The sequence below is a fragment of the Anser brachyrhynchus genome (assembly GCF_964034855.1).
Source record: "Anser brachyrhynchus genome assembly, chromosome: 3".
NCBI lineage: Eukaryota > Metazoa > Chordata > Aves > Anseriformes > Anatidae > Anser > Anser brachyrhynchus.
The window spans coordinates 5,972,050-5,985,390 of NC_137696.1; the positions used below are offsets into that span (position 1 = coordinate 5,972,050).

Genomic DNA, 13,341 nt, shown 5'->3' on the forward strand with positions numbered 1-13,341 from the left:
TTTCCAGGCTCAAAATAGGCTCATCTTGTAAACACTGCTTTGTTTGGGCACTAATAATAGCAGTTAAAATTTCTCCCTGTGACACTAACGGCTGCAAAGATTAATGGCAACATAAAATATCATTCAGAAATCGAACATAGGTTGGCTTTTTACAGATCTTTATAGACTTTGTTTTGATCTCACTGATTCTGCTGGGCTTAAAAGTGAGCATTTTATAGAAAATAGATCGATGGCACTTCAGGATTATCCCATCCCCCAGCTCTTCCTTCCCTTTGTCCAAGCACTTGTTCACAGGAATTTAATGGGAACTCACAGTTATTACGTGCCTGTCACGAGCGTTATTTATATCAACAGTCTTGCCATGTTCCTTTGCTAGCTCTTCCTGGCTCTTCAAGCAATCGCAGTGCCCTTGCCAAATATTCTAAGGGCTACTGACAGGCTGAGCCACTTCTAATGACACAGGTGCCAAGTCACCAAGTAAAAAGCAATATTTACTCGTTGCCTCTCGCATTTGTAGGCTCTTTGTTCCAGCCATCACAAAGCTGCAGCCAAAAAGCCAAGATCAGAAAACATGCCAAGGATCATGTCATCTTCCCAGTCACTGGTCTGAACCCTCAGCAGGAGGGGAAACAACAGCCCTGAGCACAGATCCAAAGAAATAAAGGAGATGCTTTTGACTGACTTTGATGGGCTTGCACCAAGCTGTGAGCCAAGATGCGTCTCACTGCTTTAGCTACCAAATGGTTCCATTTCCTTGGTTTTGCTGCATGGTATAGAGCGAAGCCTGCCCTCCAACTCCATGCATAATGCACGGTGCAGCTTCCTTTACCAGCAGCAGTGATTCCAGAAGGCAGCACTTGGTGAGAACGCTCCGCAGGGTAGAAAGCTGTTATGTGTAAAAAGAAAACAGCCTACTGCGGAAAGGTTAAAACAGCCTCTGAATCACCGCAGTAGCAGCAGACTCCTATACAGATGCAACACAAAAGGAAAATATAAATCGGTGTATTCTGAAATAGGACTGTACTGGTGCCAACAAACTGTTTGCAGACTGATCCCTTTCGGGAGCGGAAGAAGCCAGCCTTCCGACACATTCAATTCCAAGCAAGTCACATCCATCACGATAAGAGCTTCGTGAACCTGCTCTCCTTTTGGCTACATCCTGTTACACTAATTCATATTTATATCGTTCCTGAGAACTTCACTAACAAATCATTTAGACACTCTACGCTTTGGTAGGCAACGTGTAAGCAGCAGTTCATTTTGAGATCTGTTGCTCAGTGAACTCATTTCTCTCCTCCATTACATGCATCAGGGTACATACCTTAAGGCATTTATCTCAATGGGAGCGATCAGACTTGTTCATAAGAAAAGACAGCACACTTTTGTGGAAACACTTCCTTCTAATCAGAACTGACTATGTGAGAAGACAATGTTCCTTACATGCTTGTCTTTGGTGGGAAGTTAACAAAGCAAGTTACTGGAATCCTACACTTCCAGCATCAGTATGAATTTAATTAAAAAAATCAAATGGACATGAATTTATCTTGTTTATTTTAACATTTTACTGATTAAGTTCTTAAATATGCAGAAGGAGCTAAAAAAATGAACGAGTATTCTGAAAAGCATACTACAAACTACCCGTGACCCATCTTTGACTATATCATTCTACTTACAGAGCAATTCATACTTCTTAGCAACAGATCTGATCAAATGCTCATCAAGTCAAAGATAAATAAAATTCCTTGGGCTCTGGATATGGATCTCTATGGCCAGGATGCACTAGTGTGATGTGCACAGAGTTGGTATGAGAGACAGAAAAGAGAGTGACAGGAAAGAGATGGGAACAAACAGGAAGTGCACTTTTGAAGTTACTGGATTTGGCAAAAGAATGAAATACCATAGAGGAGACACATAGGTTCACAGGTCAGACTTCTTCACGTTGGGAATAGAGACAGGGAAAAAGAACATCTGCTCAGCAAAGGTTTGAGAAGAGAATTCTTTCTTTATCCTGGCTTGTTCGTAGTTGCTCACGAACCCTGTCCCAAGACAGGCACAGGCACACCAGGCTGAAAATAAGCAAGCAGTGTAGCAGTGCTACTTCTCTTCATCATTAGATGTATCTAGTAATGAGCCTTTCAGACCGTTACCTCATGAATTTCAAGCTGCTTTCTTTGAGCAAACCAGCTGGTCAGTGCCCTTCAGCTCATCAGTAATGTACTTTAAATATTAGTTACTTTCTCCTGGAGGAATGCAAATAAAACAACTACGTTGTAATTTTTAGCTCTTTATTTAGTTCACTGAAAGCAAGTTCAATAGCCCATGGCTCATATCCTCATAATTTTCCCACAGCTTGGACAGTGGATGTGATGAACATGGTTTGAGTAGTAAGCCTTCTGCAAAGGAAGAAAATCTCATTACTGAATTATTTTAACTGCCTTACTAAAACCTCTACAGTTTTGCCTCTCTCCTTCAAGGGAGGACTGATTGATACATGTCCCACAGCTTGAAAAGTAAGGCATCAAAAATGAAGGGTTAATCAGGAAAATGTTCAGGAACTGAAAAGGGAAGGGCGGGGGAGTTTTTCATTGGCACTTGCTTTCCCTCATGTCAGTGAGAAGTAGGGTCAAAATTTGCATGTGTGACGTTGAAAAATTCTTATGTTTAAACGCCTTCTCAGAGCTCCCTGAAGAGATTATAAATAAGCACATCAGGCAAAAATAATGACCTCTGAATCACTACATGGGTCCTGGAGACAATGAGGACCAAATCCTATAGTCTGGCTCACAGAAAGTCCAAAAATATGTTAAACATGGAAGAATTTTTAGATGCCTTCAACAGTGATCAAACTCTGTTCCAATAGGAAAAAAAAAAATCAGGATATTTAGTGAAATTTTAAAGTAAGCAAATCTAATGTGCAATGCTTTGAAAATCCCACCCCCAGGCAACAATGCCTGACTGATAAAGTATGAATTTATTTGCCACGTTTACAAATAACAAGGAAAACTCAGATTCTTTGTAACAAAGATCTGAGTAACTCAGGATTTAGAGCAGCAAAGCTTCTCTAAAGCATGATTTTATCTACAGTATTTTAAGGTTCCATTATCAAACAGAAAATGGCCCTAAGATACCAATTTCTGAACTGTTTCAGCAAATAGATTATGGTTCAGTGATTGCTGGCTAGACAGGAAAGCAAAAAAGGAGACAGGTTTCTGATTTAGGTGATTTTCCCTCTTCCTTGGTAAGGGCTAACAATTTTTGCTGTTAAAGCTTTAGCATACCTTTTCATTTTCAGCCATATGCTTAGTTTTTTTCCTTAAGAGTTGTTTCAATTGCCTTCACTTTTGCAGTGCTAGCTTTCTTAAGCACACCCATAGAACACAGCTCTGTGATCTCGAGTGTGGGGACAGCACTTCCCACAGCAGTCCACAGATCACCACAAACTCAGTTTGCTTCTGTGTTTTCATATCAAAGAAACAGAGTGAATTGTGTTTCCACCAGATTTACCAATTGGCTAATGAAAATTAGCAGAATCAGAAACCTGGCAAACAAAAATAAACCCGCTGAGGTTAAGGCTTCCATCCTAAGTCCTTTTTCACCTCGTCTGCCATTTTCTGGTGCCTGTGAGACAACAGAATAACACTCTACTGTTGTCAAATAGTCACAGTCTGTGAAGAAATTATCTTTTTAAGGCAATCTAATGGACTCAAGGATGCAAGCTGTATGGAACTGTGTTCTGTGCAGGGCTACCAGAGTCCATCTACATGAATGGAAGTGGAAAGAGGAGCTGCCTTTGAAATGCCAATTTGGGACAGATAAATCAAAGAGCTTGCACTTCATTAAACACAACTGGGTTGTATAGAAGGTGAAGGAAGGAAAAGAATAAACTTATGTACTAGAATCAACTGCAACATGTGTGTTGCACAGAACTGTGTTTACTGTGGCTTGTTGGACAGAAATGAAGGTACTGCCTACCTGCATGGAAAAAATACTTTGCTAAGGTAATGACATTTACATCACAGTTCTTTTCAGGGGTTATCAGCAAGGCAAAATGCAAGCGTAAAACTCACTGTTGAAGACCAACAGAAAGTGGCATGTGTATGTCATATTAGGTGTCTGTTTGCTCATATACATGAGTATGTAAGTTAGGCCTGTAGATTCCACTGCTCTGACACAGGTCAGCCAGAAAAAGTCAACAGTTTCCACTTGGATATTGTCCATAATTTGCACATACACTTAGAACAAGCATAAAAGGGTGGTGATAACTACTGAAAGGTATCAATATGTGTTCAGAGAGTCACAATATATTTCTTATAGTGGAATAAAAATTTGTGAATATGATTATTTTCACAGAGCTTATTTGGGCTTTACAAAGCAATGTTCTGAAGATGAACATGCACATCTGTGACATAAAATTTACTGAATATATTTCCAGAAAATGACTGCACGTTTCTACTTTCATACTGAACAGCACAGCTCTACAGCAGAATTGAGGTTCATTTCATAGTAATCTCCACTTTTATCTCATGTATCCATATCTCAAAGGAATACTTCAAAAACATTAATTTTATGCAACACAGGTGAACATGTATTACCTTTGCTATATCCTCTTGAAATGCCACCAAGTTCAAGTACGATATATTGACCAGGTCTGGACCATAGACGACGGTTATCATTCGATTTTCCAGTCGACCTCCTAGGTTCCCAGTATCCAATAGTTCACGCAGTTTTGGATCCTGCAAGAAACCATATTGCAAAATCGTTAAAAGTCTTCTGCAAATACTTCAGTTTTGAAAACTTGTGCTATTTTCAGCACTTTAAACATGGTCATAACAGAATCTGATCTGGTTAATTCTTCATTAAAATTGTTAAAGTTATTAATTCATAATAATAAAAAGAATCACTTCTGTAAACCTTTCAAAGCCTCCAAGGCCCGCCTTAGGACAGTTCAGATGAAAAGCTGTCCAGTTAACATCAGCACCTTTCTCTTTTTCATGTCTTTTGTCTCTTAAGCACACAAACTGTTTTGCTTGTTGAATTTACACCTTCTGTCCAAAGGTTACCGGCCTCAGCAGAAAGATTCTCTATAATTTCATTTGATTTTAGATAAAGCTCAATAGAGGAGAACTTCGTTTTTCACAAAATAAGAAGACTGCCTGGAATTAGTTTCCTTAACTATTAAGAAATGAACAGTGTAAATTTTGCGGATGCCCTCCTCCTTCTTCAGGTCCAAAATGCCATGCGTTATTTAAATCGCGAGATCTCTTCCAATTATTTTTAGTTTTCAGTCTTTTTCAGGGGCATATCCAATATAAAAATGACTACATAACATTCCTGTGAGGGACAGATAAATTCACTGAGTTTTATTAGCTAATAAAAACCTGAACTTCAACTTCATTGGTAACTTAAGCATGTGAGAACTAATTTCAGGTTATTTTGTAGTTTACAAATTTCTAACAGATTAAATTGCAGCATTTCCAGGCAATGCACTCAGTGTTTTTCAAGCTAAGAAAACTGCTTGGTGCTTGGCCTCAAGATACAGTTTATAAAGGCAAAGGCAGATGAAAAGCAGCCCTGCATGACTGAAGTCAATCCTCTAATTGGACCAGTATAATTTGAAAGCTCAGGTTTCCTATATGGCAAGATTTTTCAGTCTGGTATAAATATTAAAAAATAGCCAGCAAATTGGATCATCATGGGATTACACTCAATTTTTTCACTAATCCAAAAACAGATTCTGTGTAGAGATCAAATGATTTCAAAACTGTAACAAATATATACTGCAGGTTGCACTTCATTCTCATGGACCTTTTCCCCTCTACAGTATGCATTTACGTTTGCTATTTATGGTACTTCTTAATATTTAGTAACTTCTGAATAACGATTGGAATCTCAACTAACACAAATTAAATTTTGTGGAACCGGATGATAAGATTAAGATGATAAGAAGGACCATTTCTCATGATTCTCACAGGAAATTGTATATCCACAAGGCCTCGGTCTAAACAAGGCAATGGAGTTATGCATATGTTCACTGAGTATTTCACAAGCTTTGGGAGAAGAATGGTATATTAACTGGAAAGAAGCTTCAAGGCTGTCCATCATAAAATGCTGAGCTTCTTTAAATAAAAGGTACGATGGCAAGTGTTGCAGGAAAACAGATAGAATAATCCTATTTGAGGGTTCTGTAAAGAAGGAATATGATTGTGCTCTGAGAAAAAGATTTCATGGGTAAACAAGTTAATGACAGGCTTTCACATAAGAGAAAAGCAAAAGAGGGATATAAAAGTAGTAGTTGTGTTCCAGTGATGGGGATTTGAAGACAGATAAAGAAATTGTGTTAATTTGCGTCAAGGAGAAAAAATGGAGAAATGCCCTGAAGATACTAAGTTAGTGATGGTGTATTACTAGCTGGTTTACTTTCTGAATGTTATAGCTGAATGTTATAAAGCACTCTTTAATTTCTCTGGAAGATGAGAGCTCATATCCTTCTTAATCTGTTTTTTCAACCCTAAATCAGACTGATAAATGCTTCTACTAAAGTGGCTGGCTGGGAATAGCATCATTCTTCCTGATCTGAAACAGGATTGTCTACCTGTTTTTATTCTCTTTCACATATTTGTCATTCCTTTCTTCCTTTCCCTGGCTGAATCTATTGCTCAGTTTCACTGCTGGTGATGAACTGCAATCGCAACAAAAGAAGAAAGAAGATAACCTTTTCCCTACATATTTATAGTCAACTATAAGATGCATCTATGATGGATCATCCTCTAGTTAGTCTAAGATACGCATTAGTCATGCATCACAGAATAAAAAAGAAATATATTTGAAATGGGATGATTTATTTTTCAAAGCAAAATCATCAAAAAGAAGGTATTTGGGGCTGGTTCAGTAAGGGTTTTAGAAGTGCACAGTAAGTGGCCAATCAGGCAATACAAGTATGAAGCTGGTCTTCCAAATCACAGGATTTTTCTCCAGGTTTTAAAGGCAAGAAATCTGACAGAACATTCTTCTTGGGTTGGATTGTTTGGACGAATATTCTTCTATTCCATTTAAGACTTCTCTATGAAGTTTGAAGCACAAAATCCCTTATAGTAATGCATTATCTGGCTACCATGCAGCACCTATTAATAAAGGGTGTGCATCCTGAAACACCTCAGCATAACATGCAATTTGCTCCACAGACTTAAAATAGATATTATCTATATGTATGGGTTCACTGAAAGGGAATAACCTTCATACTAACAGACCAAATTTAGCTTCTTTTATATAAATTAGATTATTTTGGTTTGGATAATTCCATTTTAAAGAACGAGACAAAGCCTGCTGCTGTTTGCAGCTGCATTTAATATACTGGCTCATGAGCAGGCTGACTGGTTTTCAGAGTAAGTTTTTGCTAAGCTGGGGCCTCATTATGAACATTTTGAGCTCTCTCAGAGACATTCAAAAGAGCGATGCCTATTAAATATTGATTATAGTTACTCTTTAAACACCTGAGCTACTGAAGCCCTATCATCCATGGGATGCTCAATAGCAGCTGACTACTGACAATGCCCACATAAGCCGTACAACTTCTCTTTGCCAGAAAACATCAAATCATTGTGCTGCAAAGCATCATCTTCATCATCTTTCACCTCTTTAACTCAAAAGCTCTCGATGCCAGCTTGCTTCTTCCCTGCAGCTGAAGTCCATCAGGAACTCCAGCTCAAGGACCATGGCTGCCTGAAGACTGGCCCTGAAGCCAGGCCAGGAAAGTCGGTGCTCAAGTGGTGACACCGCAGTGGTTAAAGGGCTGACGTTCCCAGAGGGAGATGTCAACTGTTAGCAAGCGAGTACAGAGGAAGTGACAAGGATGGCACTAGCAGCACAAAGAGCTTTAAAATCCATTAAAAATCATGTTACCCACCCCAAACTGAGGCCAGAGGTGGGCAGAGGACTACCTGCTCCTTTGGCTTAAAACAAAACAAAAACAAAACAAACAAACAAACAAAAAAACATAAAAAACCAACCCTCCCTACCTCATTCTGCTGTCTTCACAAACCGATCCAAAGAAAAACTACCTTAAAACAATCCAAAAGAAAAATAGGAAGAAAAAGAAAATTTAGCCAGAAATACGAAAGAAAGGCTTATGGAATTTCTATCAGATTTATGAGTGAAGACTGAATAAAGGTGATTTGTTAGAAACCAGAATCCTGTATACAGACAGATAAAAATAGATTTCAGTCAGACTTCCAAAACTTTCTCCTGTTTTATTTTCTTTCAGTGGAAATCATAAAAATAATGTAAACTTAAGGAGTTTAATGACAATGACACATTAATGACAACCTCTGCAAAGACTGCTTTCAGCTGTGGCTGGTGTTATTAAGATGTAGCTCAACGCTTAAATTCCAATTACTGCGTGCTCTGCACATATAGCAAATGCTGCACATCTTTTAATAGGATCACCATCTCTTTCAACTTGTTTCAGGAAAAGTTGCAATGCACCATCTGTCTGAGAAAATATGTGGGTTTTTTTGTTTTTATTTTATTTTATTTTTTTTTAAGAGTACATCACCATACATACATGTAAAATGCTGTTGTGTAGTTTTTACAGATCTTAGCCCTTATAACCTATGTATGAAACATTTCACAAGATTTCTTTTGAGGCAGAGAATCACAGAAGGAGCCAGGGCTGCTGGGGCATGGCAGCCCCATGCAGGGGCTTTGTGGGTACCAGCTTGGGAGCTCTGCTTCTGCAGCTCCCCTCTCAATGCACCCCATATTCGAGACTCACATAGCAAGGATTCACAGTCACTTCTCTTAGAAAGCAGCTGTGACCCAGCTTCCCTCTGACAACCCACGCACGCTATCCAGCTATCTCCCACCCTCTCCAAACCAAAAGGATTTTGGATTCTATTTGTCTGCTGTCACAGAACAGAAAACAGGTGTCTGCATTTAACGACTCCCAAGCACTGATCTGATCCCTCCAAGGGGCAGCGGGTCAGCCAAAGCCTCACCTTGGATGCAGTGCAACACCTTGTGTTCCTCACGCTTCTTGGAGCAGCAGCAGCGTTTGTGGGAGCAGCTGGCCGATCTCAGAAGGACATTAAGCAGCGACAGAACCTGTCAGGTGCTAAAGACCTTCCTCGGGGCTTAATAGTTACGGACGATGCAATGGCCAAACTGGATGGCTATCAGAAGACTCAGCCAGAACTTCTGGGTCGCTGAACAATTGCGCAATTCAAGTACTGCAGGAATTTTTATATTTTTCTGGTATTTGTTTGCATTGTAAATTAGTGTCTTCAATCTAAATGAGTGATTATAAAAAAATACCACATGGTATTTCTACCATGGCCTGAGTTGAACATCAGTAACAGCACTATTTGGTGTCCCATTTCCCGCTTACAAGAACTGTCTTGGTACTATTTTTTTTGTATGGTAGCCTCAGATCAAGACCCCTTTGTCTATACTGCATATAGACTAAATTACACATACAGAGCACATACAGTATGTACCACATCATCTATGCAACATACAGTCCTGTGCATGCAAAATGTCATACATTCCCTGCCCACAGACAGCTATTGACCAAAATAATTTTCTTCTGTATCTCATGCATTAAAACATCTTTAACATGTCAATTAAATACTTGAGTCCTACTGAAGCTAGGAGAGGGATCCCAAAGCCTTCAAAAAATAGATGCCTAGAAACACCACCCACCAAACCCTATATACAGACTCAGTGTAAATCAGCTATTTGCATGACTTCTGTCAATTTGACTTGTGATTTCTAAACAATTTCTGGTTCTGGCACTAAAAATATAGCATCATCCTTACTTTGAAGCACTGTATGTAATGAAACAAAAGTTTCTGTCGGTAAAGCAGGGTTGTAATATTTGTAAACTATACTACGTGTTCTGTATTACTATATTTCTTAGACTCTAAAGCTTTTCACAATCCCAAATTGTTTTATTTGTACCCTGATAACTTCAAGAGTGGAAAGGTTTGAAACAAGATTTGCAATGACTTTCATGTTAGTTCCAATAAGATTTCCAAGCATTCAAAATTGCATTTTATTTTTCTAGCTTTTTATGTATCCCAGGGGAGGGGGAGATGGGGGAAAAAGAAGCTTAATTAGATAGCTACATATGCAAAGAGTTTTCCAAGAAATATTCAAATTTGTGCTTAAATTAAACAAAGAATCTTGTTAAAAGGGGACCTTACATTGTGACTCTGTCCAAGGCAAAACTCCCACACATTTCCTTCAAATAGAACTAAGTCTTATCTTCAGGAATGCCTTATCACAGAGTGTTTATCAACAAAAATGTATATACATATATATATAGCATACACAGTTTGTATATTTGACCCAGATTCCCAAATACCAGATCTTAACGCTTTAAGCACCAGGTGAGCAGCTGTAGTACAGGCACAGTAAGTAAGAAATAGCAAGTGTCTCTGCAAAGCAGACCACTTACCATGTGGCTAACTAAGGACTTCAGCAGCCTTGCCAGCACACAAAACACCTCCCCAGGCAGTTACTTCCCCCCCCTCTCTCAGCAAGGACTGAGATACCCACCCGGCAGCCATTTTCTCTCCCTCCTGAGGATACAAGACAAAGGTGTGAGTGGTTTAAGGAAACTTCTACCTTTTGGAGGTCCCATAAACCAAATCTCTCCATACTAAGGAACCAGACCTCTGTGTTGCCTCTTAGGAAGCTCTGAACTGCTGTGGTGCAATGGTATGACCCTCAGGAACAAAATATTCTTGCCAACTGAATTAAATTTACTGTTACCAACCCCGATACAGATTTCAAAGCTGGTTCAGATACCCTTCCTGTCACACATCCCCTAGCAACAGTACGGGACTGAAAACTTTCAAGCAAGAGGATTGACAGACTCTTCTTTCAAAGAAATGTATGTTTCTTCTCTCTCCTTCCTTTGTTAAGACCAAAGTCAAAACTATCGATAGTTTATCTTTCAGCCATGCCTTTCACTGACTAGACAGAATGTCCATACGTGGGAATCACACCTACAAAACTCGATGAAAGGATTTTGTCTGTCTTCTTTAACGACAATCATGTGAAATGGATATACTCCAATTACTACATCAAAGATACTCAAAACAGTGTTCTCTAAACTCTATTATCTTTTATCACACAGAATTCACAAGAAGTTCGATATTCAAATATATTCATTCATGAGATCAAGTCATTTTTACCACGTTCATCATCATTAAACTAGAAATATGTTTAGTCCAGTACAAATAAGCAAGTGTACTGTTGTTTTTTTGTTAAAAAAAGTCCTCATTAATTCTTCAAATGTGTACCAGATCAATAAATTACCACAATATCTGCAATCAGTTCTTATCTGAAATTATTTTGCATTTCTAGGGCTCCAGAATGTATTCCAAATATCGCATGGTACCTCCATAGCCAGCTATGCGCAGAAATAAAGCCAATGTTTTGTTTAAACATCAAAGCCCTTGCTTTAGATTATCATTCTTGTGCAAATTTTGTCAGTGTGTACAACAGATGTTTCTTAAAAAAATTAAACAATCTAAACTGGTCTTAAGTTGGCCATCTGTCTAGTTAATAGGTGGAATACTCCTAGAGTGTCACCCAGCTCTCCTGGTGCTCTCGTGTTTTCATGACAGAACATTACACAAATGCTTGGCCTGCAGACGTGTTTGGTTCTCCTTTCCAATGCTCATTTTTCTTGGAGTTTTAGTTTCACAGTATGCCAGTTTTAAATTGGGCGCAAGATTCCGCATTCTAACAAAAATCAAATGTGAATACAAACTAGCTTAGTACAACTGGACTGTGTGTGGTATTTTTCAATCCTTTCTGATGTGGTTGTGATTAACATGAAAGTACTTTATATCTCAGTGTACATCTTAGTTTAAATGACAACTTAAAAAAAGTAAAATACCTAGAAGAAAGGTACTACCATGCACATCTTTCTTTAGATGTTTTCTAACTCACTAACATTTTTATCCATTTCCATTAGCTGCAGACGGTTCATTATTTTAAAAATGACCTCGAAGCACTTTCTTTTCAGTATTTTTCCCTTCTCACAGTACTTTGAGGTTTTCTTCAATATAATTTTAAAGGAAGAGATGAAGAGAGCTGAGAAAAGAATCTTCTCTCATCTTCATGTTCCTTCTGTTAATTCATTTTCTTGGGTCCATATTAGACTATTGGAATTATAAAAAGTCTTAAAATCAAATGATTTCTACAGCAGCTCACATAGCACGCAAGAGCAAAAATAGTTGGAACAACAGCTTAATTTCAATTTATCTCTAAATCTCATAAGGCATTGTTATTCCAATTCTGAATCACTGCGAAGAGTTATTTTAATAGGGTTACTGCAGAGGTAAAGCTACAATCATCTATATATTTATACAGCATTTGCAAAAATATAAATTACTTGCAACCAGCTGAATGAGAGGAACTGCATGAATGCCCACTATGCTTTTTTGAGTGCTCCATAAGGGCTGGAGCTTGCATTTTAATGTATTTTTTAGCTGGTGGAAGTATGTATATCCAGACGGTCTGTAATGCTGAATGCACCAACTACCCGACCTGTATAAAAATAACAGATGAAATACAGAAAGCTATAATTGAAAACATCTGACTAAGGAGCTGCTTGTTATTGCAACATTTCTGTTACATGCATCAAATATAAGAGAACGAGATATCCTGCTCGGTCATGCTAGCATTATTTTGTTACCTGCTTGTGAGACATATTTTGTTACTGTCAGTGAGAGAACTCTAGGTTATAATAGCTGCTATATATTTTTTCTTTAATTACCAAGTCATACGGGATGTATACCAGTAAAGGTTTCAATTTACCTGATTTTAATTGCTGTGAACATCCACTATTCCCATTATCCTTAAATATTTCATAGAATCATATAATGGCTTGGGTTGGAAGGGGCCTTAAGGATCACCTAGTTCCAAACCCCCTGCCATTTAGTTCTAGGAAACTCATTAGTGGTATAGCAAACAAATTCAATGATGCAGCAACAGATTCTGCCCTGGTGAAACCATAGGGAATGGCATTGAGACTTGCAGGAATAAAAGCATAAACTGCTCCTGCTAGAGCTCCAATCATTTTTTATTTTTTTTTCCATCCTGGACAGTACCAGATGCTCAGCTTCTGCAAATCAGACAGTGAGCTTACAACAAGGGACTCATACTGGCACACCTAGTTCACTACTGACTGCCGCAGACAAGTTCTCTTGCCCTGCCATTTGTCACAAAAACTTCACTTATTTTATTACGTATCAGTAACAGTAATTCAGAAGCAAAGATGCATTCACAGACCCTTCTAATTTGAAAACCAGTGCAAAATTAGTCAGCATG

The 13,341-nt window shown here is 38.4% G+C and overlaps 1 protein-coding gene across 10 annotated transcripts in view; it reads right to left on the minus strand.

Moving 5' to 3' along the window:
• PLCB1 (phospholipase C beta 1) overlaps positions 1–13,341 on the minus strand; it is a 415,710-nt gene that overhangs the window by 157,866 nt on the left and 244,503 nt on the right. For all 10 annotated transcript variants that reach the window (XM_080585528.1, XM_080585529.1, XM_080585527.1 and 7 more), the window contains one exon: positions 4,593–4,733. In XM_080585528.1, coding sequence (XP_080441654.1) covers positions 4,593–4,673 — 81 coding nt within the window. In that variant the 5' untranslated portion in view covers positions 4,674–4,733. The remainder of the gene's footprint in view (positions 1–4,592; positions 4,734–13,341) is intronic.